Source organism: Lindgomyces ingoldianus (assembly GCF_010093535.1).
Source record: "Lindgomyces ingoldianus strain ATCC 200398 unplaced genomic scaffold BDR25scaffold_1, whole genome shotgun sequence".
Lineage (NCBI taxonomy): Eukaryota > Fungi > Ascomycota > Dothideomycetes > Pleosporales > Lindgomycetaceae > Lindgomyces > Lindgomyces ingoldianus.
Window position 1 is genome coordinate 101,254 of NW_022985162.1, and position 14,701 is coordinate 115,954.

General features: G+C 50.5%; 6 protein-coding genes across 6 annotated transcripts; 4 read left to right on the forward strand and 2 right to left on the reverse strand.

The window, feature by feature from the left end:
• Window positions 1-89: 89 nt before the first annotated feature.
• On the forward strand, window positions 90-2,628 carry BDR25DRAFT_347755 (uncharacterized protein; the record flags this gene model as incomplete). The annotated part of the gene is made up of 16 exons (XM_033694312.1): window positions 90-151; window positions 198-292; window positions 334-407; window positions 460-472; window positions 530-706; window positions 754-871; window positions 912-972; window positions 1,054-1,165; window positions 1,203-1,351; window positions 1,377-1,507; window positions 1,620-1,647; window positions 1,675-1,804; window positions 1,851-1,918; window positions 1,949-2,158; window positions 2,202-2,530; window positions 2,598-2,628. 16 exons carry the CDS (start codon window positions 90-92, stop codon window positions 2,626-2,628), a joined length of 1,788 nt encoding a protein of 595 aa, XP_033554222.1.
• A 642-nt stretch (window positions 2,629-3,270) lies between these two features.
• On the forward strand, window positions 3,271-5,459 carry BDR25DRAFT_390039 (uncharacterized protein). Its single transcript, XM_033698080.1, has 3 exons — window positions 3,271-3,495; window positions 3,573-3,874; window positions 3,932-5,459. Exons 2-3 carry the CDS (start codon window positions 3,710-3,712, stop codon window positions 5,210-5,212), a joined length of 1,446 nt encoding a protein of 481 aa, XP_033554223.1. The 5' UTR covers window positions 3,271-3,495; window positions 3,573-3,709; the 3' UTR covers window positions 5,213-5,459.
• A 106-nt stretch (window positions 5,460-5,565) lies between these two features.
• BDR25DRAFT_278 (uncharacterized protein) lies at window positions 5,566-6,969 on the reverse strand. The gene has a single exon (XM_033687649.1). It carries the CDS (start codon window positions 6,815-6,817, stop codon window positions 5,753-5,755), a length of 1,065 nt encoding a protein of 354 aa, XP_033554224.1. The 5' UTR covers window positions 6,818-6,969; the 3' UTR covers window positions 5,566-5,752.
• Window positions 6,970-7,620: 651 nt separating this feature from the next.
• BDR25DRAFT_390040 (uncharacterized protein) lies at window positions 7,621-9,006 on the forward strand. Its single transcript, XM_033698081.1, has 2 exons — window positions 7,621-7,861; window positions 7,918-9,006. The coding sequence occupies exon 2, from the start codon at window positions 7,937-7,939 to the stop codon at window positions 8,663-8,665; it is 729 nt and encodes a 242-aa protein (XP_033554225.1). The 5' UTR covers window positions 7,621-7,861; window positions 7,918-7,936; the 3' UTR covers window positions 8,666-9,006.
• A 706-nt stretch (window positions 9,007-9,712) lies between these two features.
• Window positions 9,713-11,747, forward strand: BDR25DRAFT_330213 (alcohol oxidase; the record flags this gene model as incomplete). The annotated part of the gene is made up of 3 exons (XM_033692509.1): window positions 9,713-10,205; window positions 10,257-10,325; window positions 10,379-11,747. Exons 1-3 carry the CDS (start codon window positions 9,796-9,798, stop codon window positions 11,745-11,747), a joined length of 1,848 nt encoding a protein of 615 aa, XP_033554226.1. The 5' UTR covers window positions 9,713-9,795.
• Window positions 11,748-11,812: 65 nt separating this feature from the next.
• BDR25DRAFT_274495 (Nucleotidyltransferase) lies at window positions 11,813-14,289 on the reverse strand. Its single transcript, XM_033687409.1, has one exon. It carries the CDS (start codon window positions 14,086-14,088, stop codon window positions 11,929-11,931), a length of 2,160 nt encoding a protein of 719 aa, XP_033554227.1. The 5' UTR covers window positions 14,089-14,289; the 3' UTR covers window positions 11,813-11,928.
• Window positions 14,290-14,701: the final 412 nt, after the last annotated feature.

A 14,701-nucleotide genomic window follows, 5' to 3' on the forward strand; every position in this document is an offset into this window, starting at 1 on the left:
TTCCGGACTATCCACCTTGGGGGTTATGTTGCGACTCTCTCTCGTATTCTGTCTTCTCTCCATTGGTGGGCATGCCGTAATTGCGCATGATGTGGAAGACCAGACCCTCCCAAGCGTTTTGGGGGCTGAAGCATCATGAAATAAGACACGGGTCTGCGCGATTCCCAAGGACGCTTTAGCGTGCACCAATGATTCAGGAACCACGAAACAGTGGGCAGTATTCCAGGCCACCACTTATCTCTGCCAACACAAACTCATACAGTACAACAACCAGGAGTACCTCTATCCAATAGTGCAAAGAAGAGGGCTAAAGAGACCAATCCGGATATGAAGAAACTAGCGGGCTTGCGGAAGACAGACCCCAAAGGGTGAGGGCGGGGCACCATGAAAATGGAAACCGAGACTCAGTCAAAGAACCGGCTCCCTGAGCCCCTAAAGTCCGAGAAGGCGGCAGTGTAGTACTTCACCGGAAGTGGGGGTAATATTAGCATTAGTTCAATATTACTACCTCTACTGGATGACGAAATAGAGCCCTGCTCGAAGATGTCGCTGAGTTCAAGACCAACTCCTTCTGTCGGCTCTCTACTTTCTCACGTGAAACTCCTCCCTCTTGCCCTCAAAGCAAACAGAATTAAGGTACTTATAGAGAATTACCAAGTTAAACAGGAGAATGTACAGGATCTATATCTCAAACTTGATCCCCCTTGTCTTTAAGATGTCTGGAACGCCTGAGCAGACTTTTTTGGGCCGAAGACGATGATAGCGATGTAGATGGCCTAGATGAAATCAGTGAAGAGAGGGGAACAGCGAAGAAAGAAGTTCGGTTTGACGCTCCATCCAGCCTGTATGCTAGAGAAGTATCAGACGAAACGTGAGAAGGCAGTAGAAATAACGACCATTATGAATCGTAGGTACAAGCTAGAACGCCGCAGAAGAACAGGCTCTAGGTTGCACCTCAAATGGTTCAAGGGCGTCTTCCTTCAGAGATCCAGGCTACTTTATGGGCATTCTAAAAAAACCCCGCCATGGCTTAGAACATCCTCCAATCATTAGAGACTGGTCTGCTGCTTTGATGGCAACCATAGGTCTCACCTTGAAAAGGTAGAAGCAAACCCTTCATGCCATCATCCGATGCAAGCCAACTTCGACATATTGACCGTGAACAGTCGATAGGTACCTATAATTGATTTATAGGATTTCAGTCCTCAAGGCCTTTGGTAACACTTCCACAGTACTTAAACAAAGTTGGCGCATGGCGAATGTTGATCTAGGTGCACAAACTACGGATCGTAGATCCATTGAGCTGCTCAGGGAAGGAAAAATGACGGACCATTTCAACATGATAAAATATGTCGGGGTCCATTTGAGCCCCGCAGGGTCATAAAGGCGCAGAATGCTTCATGGAGGAGCGGCGGATGTGGGCGACGGCTTTCGATGCATGCCTTGCAATAGCCCTCGTCTTTGATGCTAAGCGCTTCCTTAAGTCGAAGAGTGAAGGTCCTTTCCAGTACCCGAAGCTCTTCGATTAGTTGAGGGAGCGAGGAATTTGCCCGATAGGACACACATGAGCAAAAAGACAATGCTAAATGATTTCTGAAAGCAATTCGATGGCTTGCTAGAGAGCTACAACAAAACTCTAGTGAAAACGTCGAAGATATATATCCTCGAGCATAGGCCCTAGCAATACATCTTCTAGTCGTAAAACGTAAGTACAGTAATAAACTTCGATCTCCACGAAAACTTCAATATGGCATGGTGAAGTTGTCATCAAATCTTAACACCAAGGACTTGATCTATTGGATTTGTGGCCGGTGTGTAAGAGGCCGCCAGCCAGATGCAATGCTCCACAGTCCACATGACATATAGCATGATCTGTTATCAGAATCTAATACATAGAACAAAGCCAACACCTACCACAGTATTCAAAGCCAGGATTATCGGCAACTAGTGGGTTGGCGAGGCACCAGGGATGGCAATTCCCAACACTGAATTAGGTAGCCCACTAGACTTGTACATCGACTTCCGTGTCGAAATTCCCCTGGGAAGGAGTCACTCGAAGCTCACAGACCCTGCAAGGCCCGATTACCGTATACCCTGTCAGAGGCACGAAAGTTCACCAAGAATAACAAAACTGCCCGTGCCGTGTCCTGCGGATGTCGTCTGCTTCGAACTTTTACACCCTTACGCTTGGGATGGAAAAGTGCAACATGTGCTTCCTTTTGGATGGCAGAGAGAGATGCTGGAATTTCCAGTTTATTCCTAAAGGTATGCTATACAGCGAATATTCAGTCTACCATCAGTCATTGCGTCTGGATCCGCGGAAGGGCACGTTCAGGTCTCAAGTCTTTGTCGCTAAATATCTAGTCTTCGCCATAGGCAAGCACACGAAGGATATGAGGGGATTGAGCGAGGGGTGTGACGTGCTCTATCGAAACAAGACCGTGAGGTTGGAGGCTGACTTCCGGCGGGGCTTCGTCTTCAACTTGAACTTTTTGGAGGAACTGAACGAGAAGCGGTTGGAGTGGACATCGTCATTCTTGGTATTATATAAAAGAGAACTATATACTATGGCTCACGTCGCCTTGGAATGGAGCCAGTACCGGAAATAATTGCTATCTCTCAATGTAGCACGGCAGCTCCTGTGAGGGCTGCGCGTCTGATTACGCGAAGCCAACGCAGGAACACATGGTAGAAACCAGGGGTGTAGTAAATGAAGTGAAATTAACGATACTGCACGGGACGTATTCGCACATGCTTCGATAGACTAAGGCGTAGATCGATGCAGCATCGTTGCTTGCCTCGCGTCGCCGAAGTAGCCGCTTTGGGCCTTCAACAATCCCCAACAGTATGTGGGAGCGCGCATGTGAACCAGAAGGCTGATTTAGCCGCTGGCTGCAGACATGGGTACGTAGGTCAAATGGTCTAGAAGACGTGGGCAGTATTTTTGTATGACATTATGGAGATGGACGCATGGAAGTGCTTTGGTGAAGAAGAGTCTCCGGACAGAGCGTTGCTATCATCACAGTGCGTTCGTGAGACAGCGTTGGGCGGTTCTGTTGAGCCAGCGAGCATTTCCACCGGCTGGACTTTGTGACTGCGGTTTCGCTCGCGAATCTTGAGATGAAAGTGGGGTTTGAAGGGCCTTATTCATCATGCAACCCCGCCATTCACGCTGGGCCGGCTTTATCCGTGAAGTGTTCTGGAAGACAACTCTAACTAACTAGGGGTTCTGAATGCATGAGCTGCCCCTCCGACCGCTACTTGTGAGCAGCAGAGTTTTGCGCTCCTCTCTTCTTCTTCGCCTTCTGCGATTGCTTTGCCTTGCGTTGGGTCTCCCTCGTTGCGTCACACATGAAGTAGTTTCTTTCAGCTGCTGCGCTCCACGTACCTGGTACAGCACGGCTTAGACGACCAGCCACTTTCAGGCGAGTCCGGTGACCTTCCGCTTCACCAATAATCCTCCGCGATTCCGGATGCGTCACTCGCAAAGACGAGGTACCTTAACCACGGCATGCTCTGAACGGCAGCCTAGCTTCCGCTTTGAGATATGAGAACTGACTGTCGCTCCTCAGGTGCTCACGTCTGTTGCCGCGTGCGAAATTGTATCCACGGATACCGCTCTCTGCTGTATACAATACCTTGATCAGGATTCGCTTCACGCGAGCAGCCCCGACCCGTGACTGTGTCATTCGGCTCTCGCGAAGATTAAATGCTTCTTCATTCCGACCCGACCCTGACCGAGGTCCCGGATTTCTCGCCCGAACAATTGGAGAGCTTGACCCGTAGCGTTGAGCGCAAGAAGCAGAAGCTCCAGGACGACATCCACGAGTACATCCGGAGGAAGCAGGACGAGCTGCGGAAGTATGAGCGAGAGGTATGTGATAGCGTCTGCCATCAATTCGGAGACATTTGACAGAGCTAATTGGGTTAGCTCCTAGAGCGATATCGTTCAATGGAGGGCCCCGAGTCAAGTCGGGATGCCAATGAGAGGAATTCGATTCATACGCAGTCATCGACCCCAGATCCGCTCGATGCCTCGCCATCGCAACCCGTGGGCGCTTCTACTGACCCGAGGAAGCTCGGACCTGAGGAAACGGCTAAACGCACAAAGCACTCACGCGTCCACAAACGCGAAAAGGAACTGTGCGGCCTGGTCACTCCGATATTTTTGCCTCTGCTGGATGCGAGCGAAAGTCCGCCGGCCAAGGAGAAGAAAAAGAAAGAGAAGAGGAAGAATAAAGACGAGAAGGGGGAGATCATTCCACTCTCGCCACCAAACTCAGAGCAAGGATCCCCGTCAAACGATGGTGGCAAAGAGAAAGAGAAGCGCAGTTCCCGAAGTCGAAGCAGAGAGTTTAAAATGGAGCGAGGAGAGCCTTCGAGTAAAAGCGCGGAACCTGCAGAGTCGAAGCAGAGTCTAGAGTCAGCAAAGAAATCGAAACGTTCGACGATAAAGAAATCGTCCCTACGACACAACACCTCGAAACCAAGAAGAAAACGAGTGAGCCTAATAATTGACGACCAGATTTTCCATCCATCAGACAACATCGCTGAGCCCCCGCTCACCTCTCCCACCAGCGAGACTACTGCCTCTTCGGCATCCACGTCAACCACATCTCTCGAATCAACACTGGACCCACAACTTCTCGCTCAGGTCGGCACCCCCATTCACCACGAACCCGTCCACCACAGCCTTCCTCTTCCAATGCCACTTCCCAGTACCTCACCCACCAAACACACCGGCCACACACTCATCGAATCCCCACCAGCCCTTGAATACGAGCCCCCGAAAGCCACCGGACAAGCTATCCTCGAGCCGTCTCCACCAAACCAAGACATTGACATCCCACTCCTAGCCTCCAACCCCCCTATATACGCCGACTCCGCCGAACTCGCCGAAGAAACCGAATACGACTTCACCAGTTTCGTTGGCGGGATCGATGGCTCCGGCGTTGACGACGTAGACCAAGCCGGCAGTTACGGCTACCCTTCCTCCCTCGGCGCTAGCTATCTCGAAAGCTACATGCAAAATAGGCCGTTGAGTGTTCGCATTGCAGCGGCGGAGAAAGCAGAGCTAGAGGAGCAAGAAAAACAAGCGCTGATTGCGGGTAGCGAGGCAAATGAAGAGAAGTTGGATGTCGCGGTTGGACGAGTTGAGGACGTGGATGCAGGCGATGGTGATGAGTTTATGGGGAGCATGGATGCGGTTTAATGGTGCAGTAGGAGTATTCTCGGATTTAATACGGGGTCCTTGTGTGTATATATAATGTGCTTGAGTGGTATTAGCTGCATAGTAGCGTTAGGACTGGGGGGTTTTTGTGATTGTGATTGGAAAGGCGTTATGGTAGTTAGGCTGGTTTTGGTCTGCTCCTTGGCTTTGGCCAAGAGGGATATTGCCAGGGTATAGTATGGCTGCCTGGTGAATTGATGCATACTGTATGAGATATACAGTGTCAATGAAAACACTACCTATATGCATACTTAGGACTTTAAGAAGTAATACGAAAGGCAAAAAACGTTACCTGTTTATCTATTTCTACAGGACCTTTCCCACATCAACCGACCCCGCATTTCAAACGATGCGCAAGCATCTGATGACCTAAAGTGGAATATTACAAGGGCGTAATTCAGGACAGAGAATTGCATCCATTTAACGATATCCTCAATCCTAGTAAAAATACCAATTGAAAGACAATTGAAAGACAATTGAAAGACTCTACCCTATTCATGTTCCAGTTTATGTGATAACATACTATGCCTCAGCATCTTTTCCCCTCAACTGTTCAACCCCATTCACTACCCTATCCAACAATGCCGCCATCTCAACCCCCACAAACCCCGGCCCATCCTTCTGAATAAAATGCCCACATCCGACCGCAATAACCGGACCAATCGCTTTATCCACATCAGTAATCTTCAACAACTCCGCATTATACCTCTGCCACTTCGGATTCGCATACGTCATCGTCAAAATCTTGGGCGTATGCAACGAACCCATGTAACTCTGTTCTGCGAATTCCTCCCAGTCGTGGCCGACGACAGTGAGATAAGGGCCCGAACCCCCGGGGCCTTTGAGAGAGGGGGAAGACGGGGAGGGGAGAAGCGTGGCGAGGTTCCGACGGGAAAGGCCTTCGGCGTTGGGAACGGAGGGGTGGAACATGCGGCGGTAATTTTCACGTGTGTCGCGGACGTCTTTTTCGGAGACGCCAGGGGGGAGGGTGCGTGGGTCGAAAGTTGGGGCGTCAGGATCTGGCCATAGGGATACGAAATCTGAGTTCGCCATGATGGAATCCAGGAAGAGGAGGCCAGATACGGTGCCTGGGTATGTATGTGCAAAGAGGCGGGCGAGTGCGCAGCCAATGGAATTACAGACGAAAATGAGGTTAGGAAATTGCGTGGGGTTAGAGATCTCGAGATGTTCTTTCCAGATTTGTAGCAGAAATTGACGGAGCGAGCGAGCGGCGCTCATGACGTCGTGGCCATGGCACGGCGGCGGCTCTTTGTCGTCGGGATCATGGTCGGAATCCCCTTGGCCGTAGCGGTCGTAGGAAAGGAGGGCGGGATATGGTAGTTGGGCTGATATACGAACCTTGAGGAAGTGGGAGGTTGTGGCGGCCCAGGATGAGCGTGGGAGGATGAGGCCGTTGAGGAAGACGAGTAGGGTTTGTGAGAAGGGGTTCGATTGGTTGGAGGTGGGTTTTGAGGGTGGATAGTATGTGTAGTGGATTCTGGCGGAGGGCTTATTTTCGAGGATTATGGAGGAGATCTCAGGGGTTGGGAAGGGCTGGAGGTCTTTGTCGGAGGATTGGTTGGACATTTTGAGAGTTTTCAGGCTTTCCTATGCAGACGTATTTGACTAGAAATATATATCCTAAATCAAAACACCCTCCTCTTCCCAAGGTCTTAGCGAGTATAGAAGTTCCTATCGCAGATTTCCTATTTAGGTAGGCTCGGAAACGCGAACGAAGAGTTAAACCGAGAATCAATAACAGTGGGGATCAATGGATTGTGTTCAAATGTAGAGCAGAGGCAGCCGCGAACTGTTCTTTCGGCCTCCGATAGGCGTATATACTTCAATGGCTGCTGTTACCCCTCTGGTGGCTTTTGTGCAAGACGGCAGATGGTGATCTTCAGGCGCCCCAAAATCCTGCAACAACAAAACAAGAATTTAAGGCCTTCTGCTTGGTCAGAACTTCAGTCCTATACCCCAAGCAAACCACAGAACAGAATCAAGGTGTGTGAAAGAGCAGACGTGCACGACAGCTCTAAGAGGAAATGCTGAGGGCGTTTCGGAGTTGAGAGGATGATGCTAGAACCCCACCCGTCGGCTAAGCTTGTCAATGTTGGCGGAAGCCTGCATCGATCGAATCAGAGAGGAGGCCCACATAGTTGAAACTTGAAGGAAGTGAAAACCGTAGAATAAAGACGAGAAATAAAAGGATAAGTATATCTGGCAGGACGATTTCAGAAATTCTCCTTTCACGCGCTTTGTACGCTTCCAGCAGGTGTCCCCGGGAGCAAGGAAAGAGCGTTCCGCGGCAGCGGGGCGGGTCAGGAACGGAGCAATGACGTGGTAGCTCCTTCTCTTCATAGCTTCGTTGTTACACCGAACCGCGGCTAGTGGACTTCATCAAACTTAAGAATCACCCTCGCAATCACTCCTCAACCCGCCAACACGCGCTTCACGGTCCCGGCTGGCCTCGTTCACATTCACATACAGCTCTGTACATCCGACTCAGCGTCAACGACATTACTTTCTCCCAAATCCCATCGTCCCCCCTCATCCGCATCTCACAAGCGCTGCACGCGACGGTATTCAGATCTATAGCTCACTACTCCAATTAACGCTCTCAAACAAGCTGTAGGCCGCCCCTCCTTCCTCCAGAAGCATCGGCTTGCCTAACTTCTCCACCTAAGCGTGGACAGAGACTAAAGCATGGCATATTACGTCGACCGCTCTTCCCAAACTACCATTGCCGGTCTCACAAAGCATCCTTTAGCCTTCCCTCCTGTCCTCTCTTACACCGACGCGACCACTCCCCCGGATGATATGCCTTCCAAGCAGCTTCAACTCGCCACCCACGGCACACCTGCGATAACAAAGACGGCCATAGCAGATCAGAATACGTCTCCGAGCCGGCTCCTGCGTCGAAAAAGGCGTCCTCCACTTGTCGCTCGCATCTCGCGGCAGGCCTTGGAGGTGGATGCCGAGGGTCCTCGGTCACCGCCTCCTACCGAGACGGTCCTGTCGCCTCTGCCCGCTGCCAACACGCTCCACGCTGGGCATACTCCAATATTTCCTCGCTCCCTATCCCCACTACACGACCAAGAGGATAACAGCGGTCCATCGACGCCGGAGCAAGAGGGCGTCTTGACAGGGCCATTGACTCTGCCGGCTCAGCCAGGGCATGGCCTTGACGACCGCATCGAGTTGAGGGTTCTTGACGCCGAGTTAGAGAAGATCGCGAAGGAGCAAGGCATCAGCCCTCTGCGTAATGGGCCACGATCCACTCACAGTCAGCACGCTGAAAACGGCGGCCAGAGCAGTCTCAAGGGGTCTGGGGAGAACCGCAGGAGGCCTTCAGCGGACGACGCTGAGGTTGTTGATGGCGTTATTCTCAAGAAGCCGAGAATGAATCTCGGCGCCCCATTGGGCCAGGTCTAGAACGGTTGCCACATCGTTTCGACATTTGCATGGTTTTGTTTCCACGTGGGTTTACGCGGTTGGCGTTTGACTTCTAGATCACGGTTCGGAAAATGGGAAACTTGGGTTGGTTAGTCCCGGGAAGGGAAATGGGACGATACCCATGATTTCCTCATTGAAAAGGCGGGTTCTGCTTCGGGAACCACTCCAAGGTTCGGCCACACAAAGGTATAAATGTTACGTAGCATCATTGTTGGACAGATGAATCTGCAGCTATTATACTTTCTTTGCTGCGTTTGTATGTATAATTCATATAGCTGGATATGTAAACCCAACCAGTGGAGTCAATCAAGCTGTGCATGAAGATGGCTTTTAGGGTTGGGTTGCGCTGTCACTCCCGTCCGGAATAAGTTTAGTGTGATAGATAGATCGCCAGGTAAAATCTGGGGAACTTTTCAAAAACTTCAAAACACCCTCGCCATCTTCACCCCGCATCCAAACCCCTACCAACCTCTCTCAGTTATCTTAGCCACCATGCAGGTCCTATTTCTATTCTAATTCGACCCTCTCTCATCTATATTGATCGCCGCGGCTTGCTTTAATTACATGTCTTGGCTTTCACTTAGTGGGTATACATGCACCTACCATTCAACAAATAGCCTTTCAATCTATCACTCCATGGTTCGTTTTCATGTTCAATGCTTAATCATATCCTCAGGGATCGGTCCTCAGAGCGGCTGATGTGCCTTCGGCACATGCCTCCGATGGTGGTGTCACCAATAATTCCCTGCCATCGATTGAGAGTGGGAGCATCATCTTAGAGTCGGCTTCACGTGGTGGTGCTCCAGGCTGAAGATCAAGACTTTTATATTTGACTCCTCTCTCAGGAACCCTTCCAATCCAATTTGCGCACATTTCAATTCTAAGGATTGTTCGCTTGGCGCAATAGATGGGACGGGCTACGAGATATGATTAGACCGGCAAATATCGAAGGGATGGGGAAGCTGAGGGGCCGAGCAGTTTGGAGCTTGTTTCTTGGGGTATCGTGAGGGGCTTATATTTACTCCATTTCCATTGCTGTTTCGACTCCGTTGTTGAGCAGTTTTCTAGTTCTACATTACGGGATCGACATTACAGCTATTCGATTCACTATGGGACGGCTAACCCGGGCTCTCCTCTTCCTCCTTGCGACGCCACTATTTGCCGTTCCAGCTGCTGCCGATGAGTATGACTACATTGTTGTAGGTAGCGGGCCTGGCGGAGGTCCCCTAGCCTCGAACCTCGCTAGAGCGAACTACTCGGTTCTGCTTATCGAGGCTGGCGATCAAAGCACTCAGGGCACTTCTGGACAATATCCGCCGCAAATCACCTGGGACTTCTTCGTTAAGCATTACAATGACGAGAAGAGGACCATGATGCATAATCACCTGGTATGGAAGACGAAGGAAGGGAGGTATTGGGTTGGTGCTGGTTCTGACACCCCGCCATCTGGATCGAAGTTCCTGGGAATTTACTACCCTCGGGGTAGCTCCGTTGGTGGCAGCTCTATGATAAATGCGATGTGAGACCTTACTACCAGAGGTTTGATAACAGGATACTAATTGCCTCATAGGTGCACCTGGTTGCCCTCCGAGAGTGACTGGAACTACATCGCGAACCTGACTGGAGATCAGTCATGGACGTGAGTTTGATGGAGATAACTCACCTACCATATCACTAACTGACATGGTTTAGCGCCGACAAGATGCGCAACATTTTTCAGCGTATCGAACACAACAACTACCTTCCAAAAGGTACCGCCGGCCACGGCTTCGACGGCTACTTCCAAACAAATATGAACAAGCCAGCTTCTATCGGACAGCCCGTCCTCGGGATAATCTCAGCTATTGCACAAAACTTCTCGAAATCAACTGGCCAGGCACAAATCACAACAATGATGGGTGATGATGCCAATTACCTTGACCCAAAACGCGACTGGACTACTGGTATATGGGGTCTGCCAACCCACACGAAGAGCAATGGAGAGCGATTCAGTTCCCGAGACTACATCAAGGACACTATTAACGCAAAATTCCCATTGACCCTGAGCATGAATAGCCTGGCAACTCGCGTCCTCTTCGACAAGAACAGTACAGCCTGCGGTGGCAAGCCGCGAGCTACAGGCGTGGAATTCTTGCAAGGCAAGAGTCTCTACAAAGCTGATGCGCGCTACGTCGACGGCACCAAAGGCACTCTTAAGACCGCAACTGCGCGCAAGGAAGTTATCGTATCCGGGGGCACGTTCAACACACCCCAACTGCTCATGCTTTCCGGTATCGGCCCCAAAGAACAGCTTGCCCAATTCAACATCCCGCTTCTGGTCGACGCTCAAGGCGTAGGCAAGAACATGCAAGACAACCAAGAAATGCCTATCATCGGACAAGTCTCTGGCGCCACGAGCGGTGGCTTCAGCCAACCCATCATCATGATGAAAACCCCCCACTCCCCAGACGGAGAAAGAGATATGTTCGTCATGCAAGGTTCCTTCGCTTTCCGGGGCTTCTGGCCCTCCAACCAATCTAACTCGGCCCTGCCCCAGGACGGCCCAGGGACATATGGCATCTCGATGGTGAAGAACCATCCGCAGAACAAAAAGGGATACGTGAAACTACTCAGCGCGAACCCGCAGGATGTCCCCGAGATCAATTTCATGTTGTACGAAGAGGGCAAGGAAACGGACATGGGCGCCATGAAAGACACCATCGCGTGGGCGCGACAAATGTATAAATCTGCAAAAGGCATCACGGTCACCGCGGCAGAGCCGCCTTGTCCAAACGGCCCTGACGCGAACGGGTATTGTGGCCAGAACGATGAAGATTGGATTGTAGGACAGACGTTTGGGCATCATCCTACGAGTACTGCGGCAATTGGGAAGGATGGTGATCCGATGGCGGTGTTGGATAGTCGGTTTAGAGTGAGAGGGGTCGCCGGGTTGAGGGTGGTCGACGCAAGTGTTTACCCCAGGATTCCGGGGGTTTTCCCGGTGGTGAGCACGTTTATGGTTAGCGAGAAGGCGAGTGATACGATTAAGGAGGATGCTGGGAAGGCTGTATGCGCTGCTTAGAGTGGGTGCTTAGAGTTGATATTGAAGAAGAGTTGGAAGTGGTTGTATTGCCTGTATTGCTTGTACATATTGAAGAGAGTTGGACAATCGCTTGAGAAAAGCTGAAAACGGAAAACATATAAATGAAAGGGGATGTTAAGCACAAACTTTGTCAACCAGATTGCTAAACATGTAATGCTAATCAATTAGTACATCTTTGATCCGGTGGTATAAATTCCAATCCCAGCCCCTCAAATACCTTCCTTTCCGCATCCTCTGCCGTCCCCTGGACGCCATCTGGCCCCTCTAATTGTATGACTTCCCCAGTATGTCGACTCCGTATCCCACTACTATCAAACTTCCAACCTCTCACGTACTTCGTGTATCTTCTCAAGTCTCGCTGAAACGTCGTCCCGCCACTCCATCCTAGAACCGCGCAACCCACCGTCCGCCAGGGAGACACAATGATATCGACCCGACGGTGCATATTCGGGTTCTTTGCACTAGGGTTATCCTTCTTATCATCCTCCTTCGTCGGCCAAAGCGGATTCTGCCAAACCACGAGCGCTTTATCTAGGGTATCAAAGCCGCCCCCAGATGCCTTTGTAGTTCGAAACGGAAGCGTGGACTGGCCTCTGTTTGTGCCATTCAGACTCATTGTTAGGGTATGTGTAATCCACTCTGCATCTTCAAGGGACTCAACCATGTCTTTGATTAAATTCGCCGTAGCCTCGAGATCGGGGTGTGAGACAATGATGTCGACATCACCTGATGCTTCTTTCCCTCGTCGGTAGCCACCGACGATCGTGACGGAGATGCGGGTGTCACGGGCGCGGATAGCATGCTTATGGACGACAGACGCGATCTGTTCGACTTCCGCCCTAGGTATCGGGTCTAGGAATTCGTCGTAGTATTTCACACCGATTTGCTGCACGCGGTCTAGATCGTGCCATCCAAATTCAATGATATCATCGAGTTCCGTCCAATTATTCTGATAGAAGAACTGGCGGGATGTCTTGGCACCAACGCCCAAAATATCGTAGAACAGGCGCAGCACTTTCATAGTTTCGTCATTTTCGAAGTCCTCAACAGCCCGGATCTTGCCCGTATTCTTCCACTCGAACCAAAGGGTTGCAATTTTGTTTTCGCAGCCAGGAAGGCGGAGAATCTCGTGCGGGTAGATGAATTTGTAAGGATATGATGCAATGGCGGCAATGCTGGTAGAGTATGCCCGCACTCCGATTTGATCATCAATGAGGATCCTAGCTATTCGGATCTTCTTGAGCAATTCGATGAAATCTTCGTTAGGACAATTTAAGGGCGTGAAGCGTTGACATGCATACTTGACGCGCTTTTTCACCCATGGTGGCGGAGGGGGAATGTCACTATCTTCGCCATCGTATTCACTAGTCGTTTGCTGAGGAGGGTGTACTAATTGCGATGGGGTATGGCCAGCTTGTTGGGCAGTTGACATGAATGCCTTTCCTTCAAATCGGTGGGATCCGTGGTCCCTAGACCGGTATCGTTGGTAGTTCGAGCTCGATACTGTGCCAAACCGGTCGGACTTTGCGCGTTCCAAGATACTCTGACCGGTCTGGGGGCGAATTGCGAAGGCGTTTTGAGATGCGGGGGTGACTTCAGGGGTCGGTGAAGATAAACACGTTGCGGCTGGCTGGTGGTATGGTTTTGGCGATGTTGGTCGTTCAAGTACCTTGCCTTTATATACTAAGTGATCCCCAAGAGGAACCAAGGATCCAGCCGTGACACAATCGTGCAGCCAGTTCGTTTTGATGACCCATACAATATCTTCTCCAGTCGGGTTCGCAAACATTGCAGGTGGTGCTGTAGATCTCTTTTCAGATTTGGTGGGGGGAGTGAACGGGGTGTCTCGTTTCGATGCAGGACCTTCGCCGTCTGTCGAGGCCTCGTCTATTGCTTCATCCTCTGTTTCTTCTCCAGCAGAGGACTCGGAATCGATAGAAATTGGTTTTACCTGGGTACCAGAGATCTTTCTTCTCTTGCGCGTGGTCTTATATTTCGCAACACTTGCCGTCCGTTTGGTTTCAATAACCTCCTCAGCCTTAAGCTTCCTCGACCTCAGCTCAAACTCCGCACGTCTCTTTGTGCCTACCTTTCCAATAAACAACTGCGCTTTCGAGGCATCAGAAGTGAGTAGTGCACCATGTCGGCGCAGCGTTGTCTCAACATCGCGCTCTTCATCACCCTTGAAGTGGGCTGATAAGATAAGAATCCGCGGAATGGTGCTTAGATCTGGTGAGATTGACTTGAATTGAGACTTCGCGGTCGGAGACGACGATCCCGTAGGAAGAGGAAGAGAGGAAGAAGGGATCTCATCGTCCATTTCTGGGCACGTGTAACGTAGTAGGCCGATAGAATCAAGCAAGGGAAGATCCAGAACTAGGGTGCGTCCAAGAACCAACGTCTGCGACTTCGCGATAGGTGGTAGCCGGTGAGAGAAGAGCCAGCTAACATTGTAGAATGAGAAAGAGAGATAAGAAGAGCAATAACGAGACTACAGTCGTAATGCTAAAACTGCGTGATGAGGAAATGGTGAAAGAGTTGGCTTCGGGAGGCTGGTGACGACAGTGGGAGAGTCTTGGCATATTTACTTTGTTTAACTTGTTCATCGTGTTCTGTGCACACATTGCTTGAAGTAGGTACATTTCTCTTCTACCTTCCGTCTTATCAACGTGTGGTTCTGCGATAAGTCGTAGATATATAACCTACCATCAACTATATCCCCCAAAAGACGTTCGGAATTTTGATGAGGGTTATTGAGTTACTGACCACCTCTCCCCCTCCACCATCAGAAGCCATGAAACGTAGATTTCCAGGCCCTACACAGAACTTTATTCCCTCTTTATCTCTTCTCCTATCAAAAGAGTGGCTGAAATCTGGTCTCAATCCAGTCAATCTAAGTGAGAACACGCCCTTGCCTTCCCGAAATCCTTCCC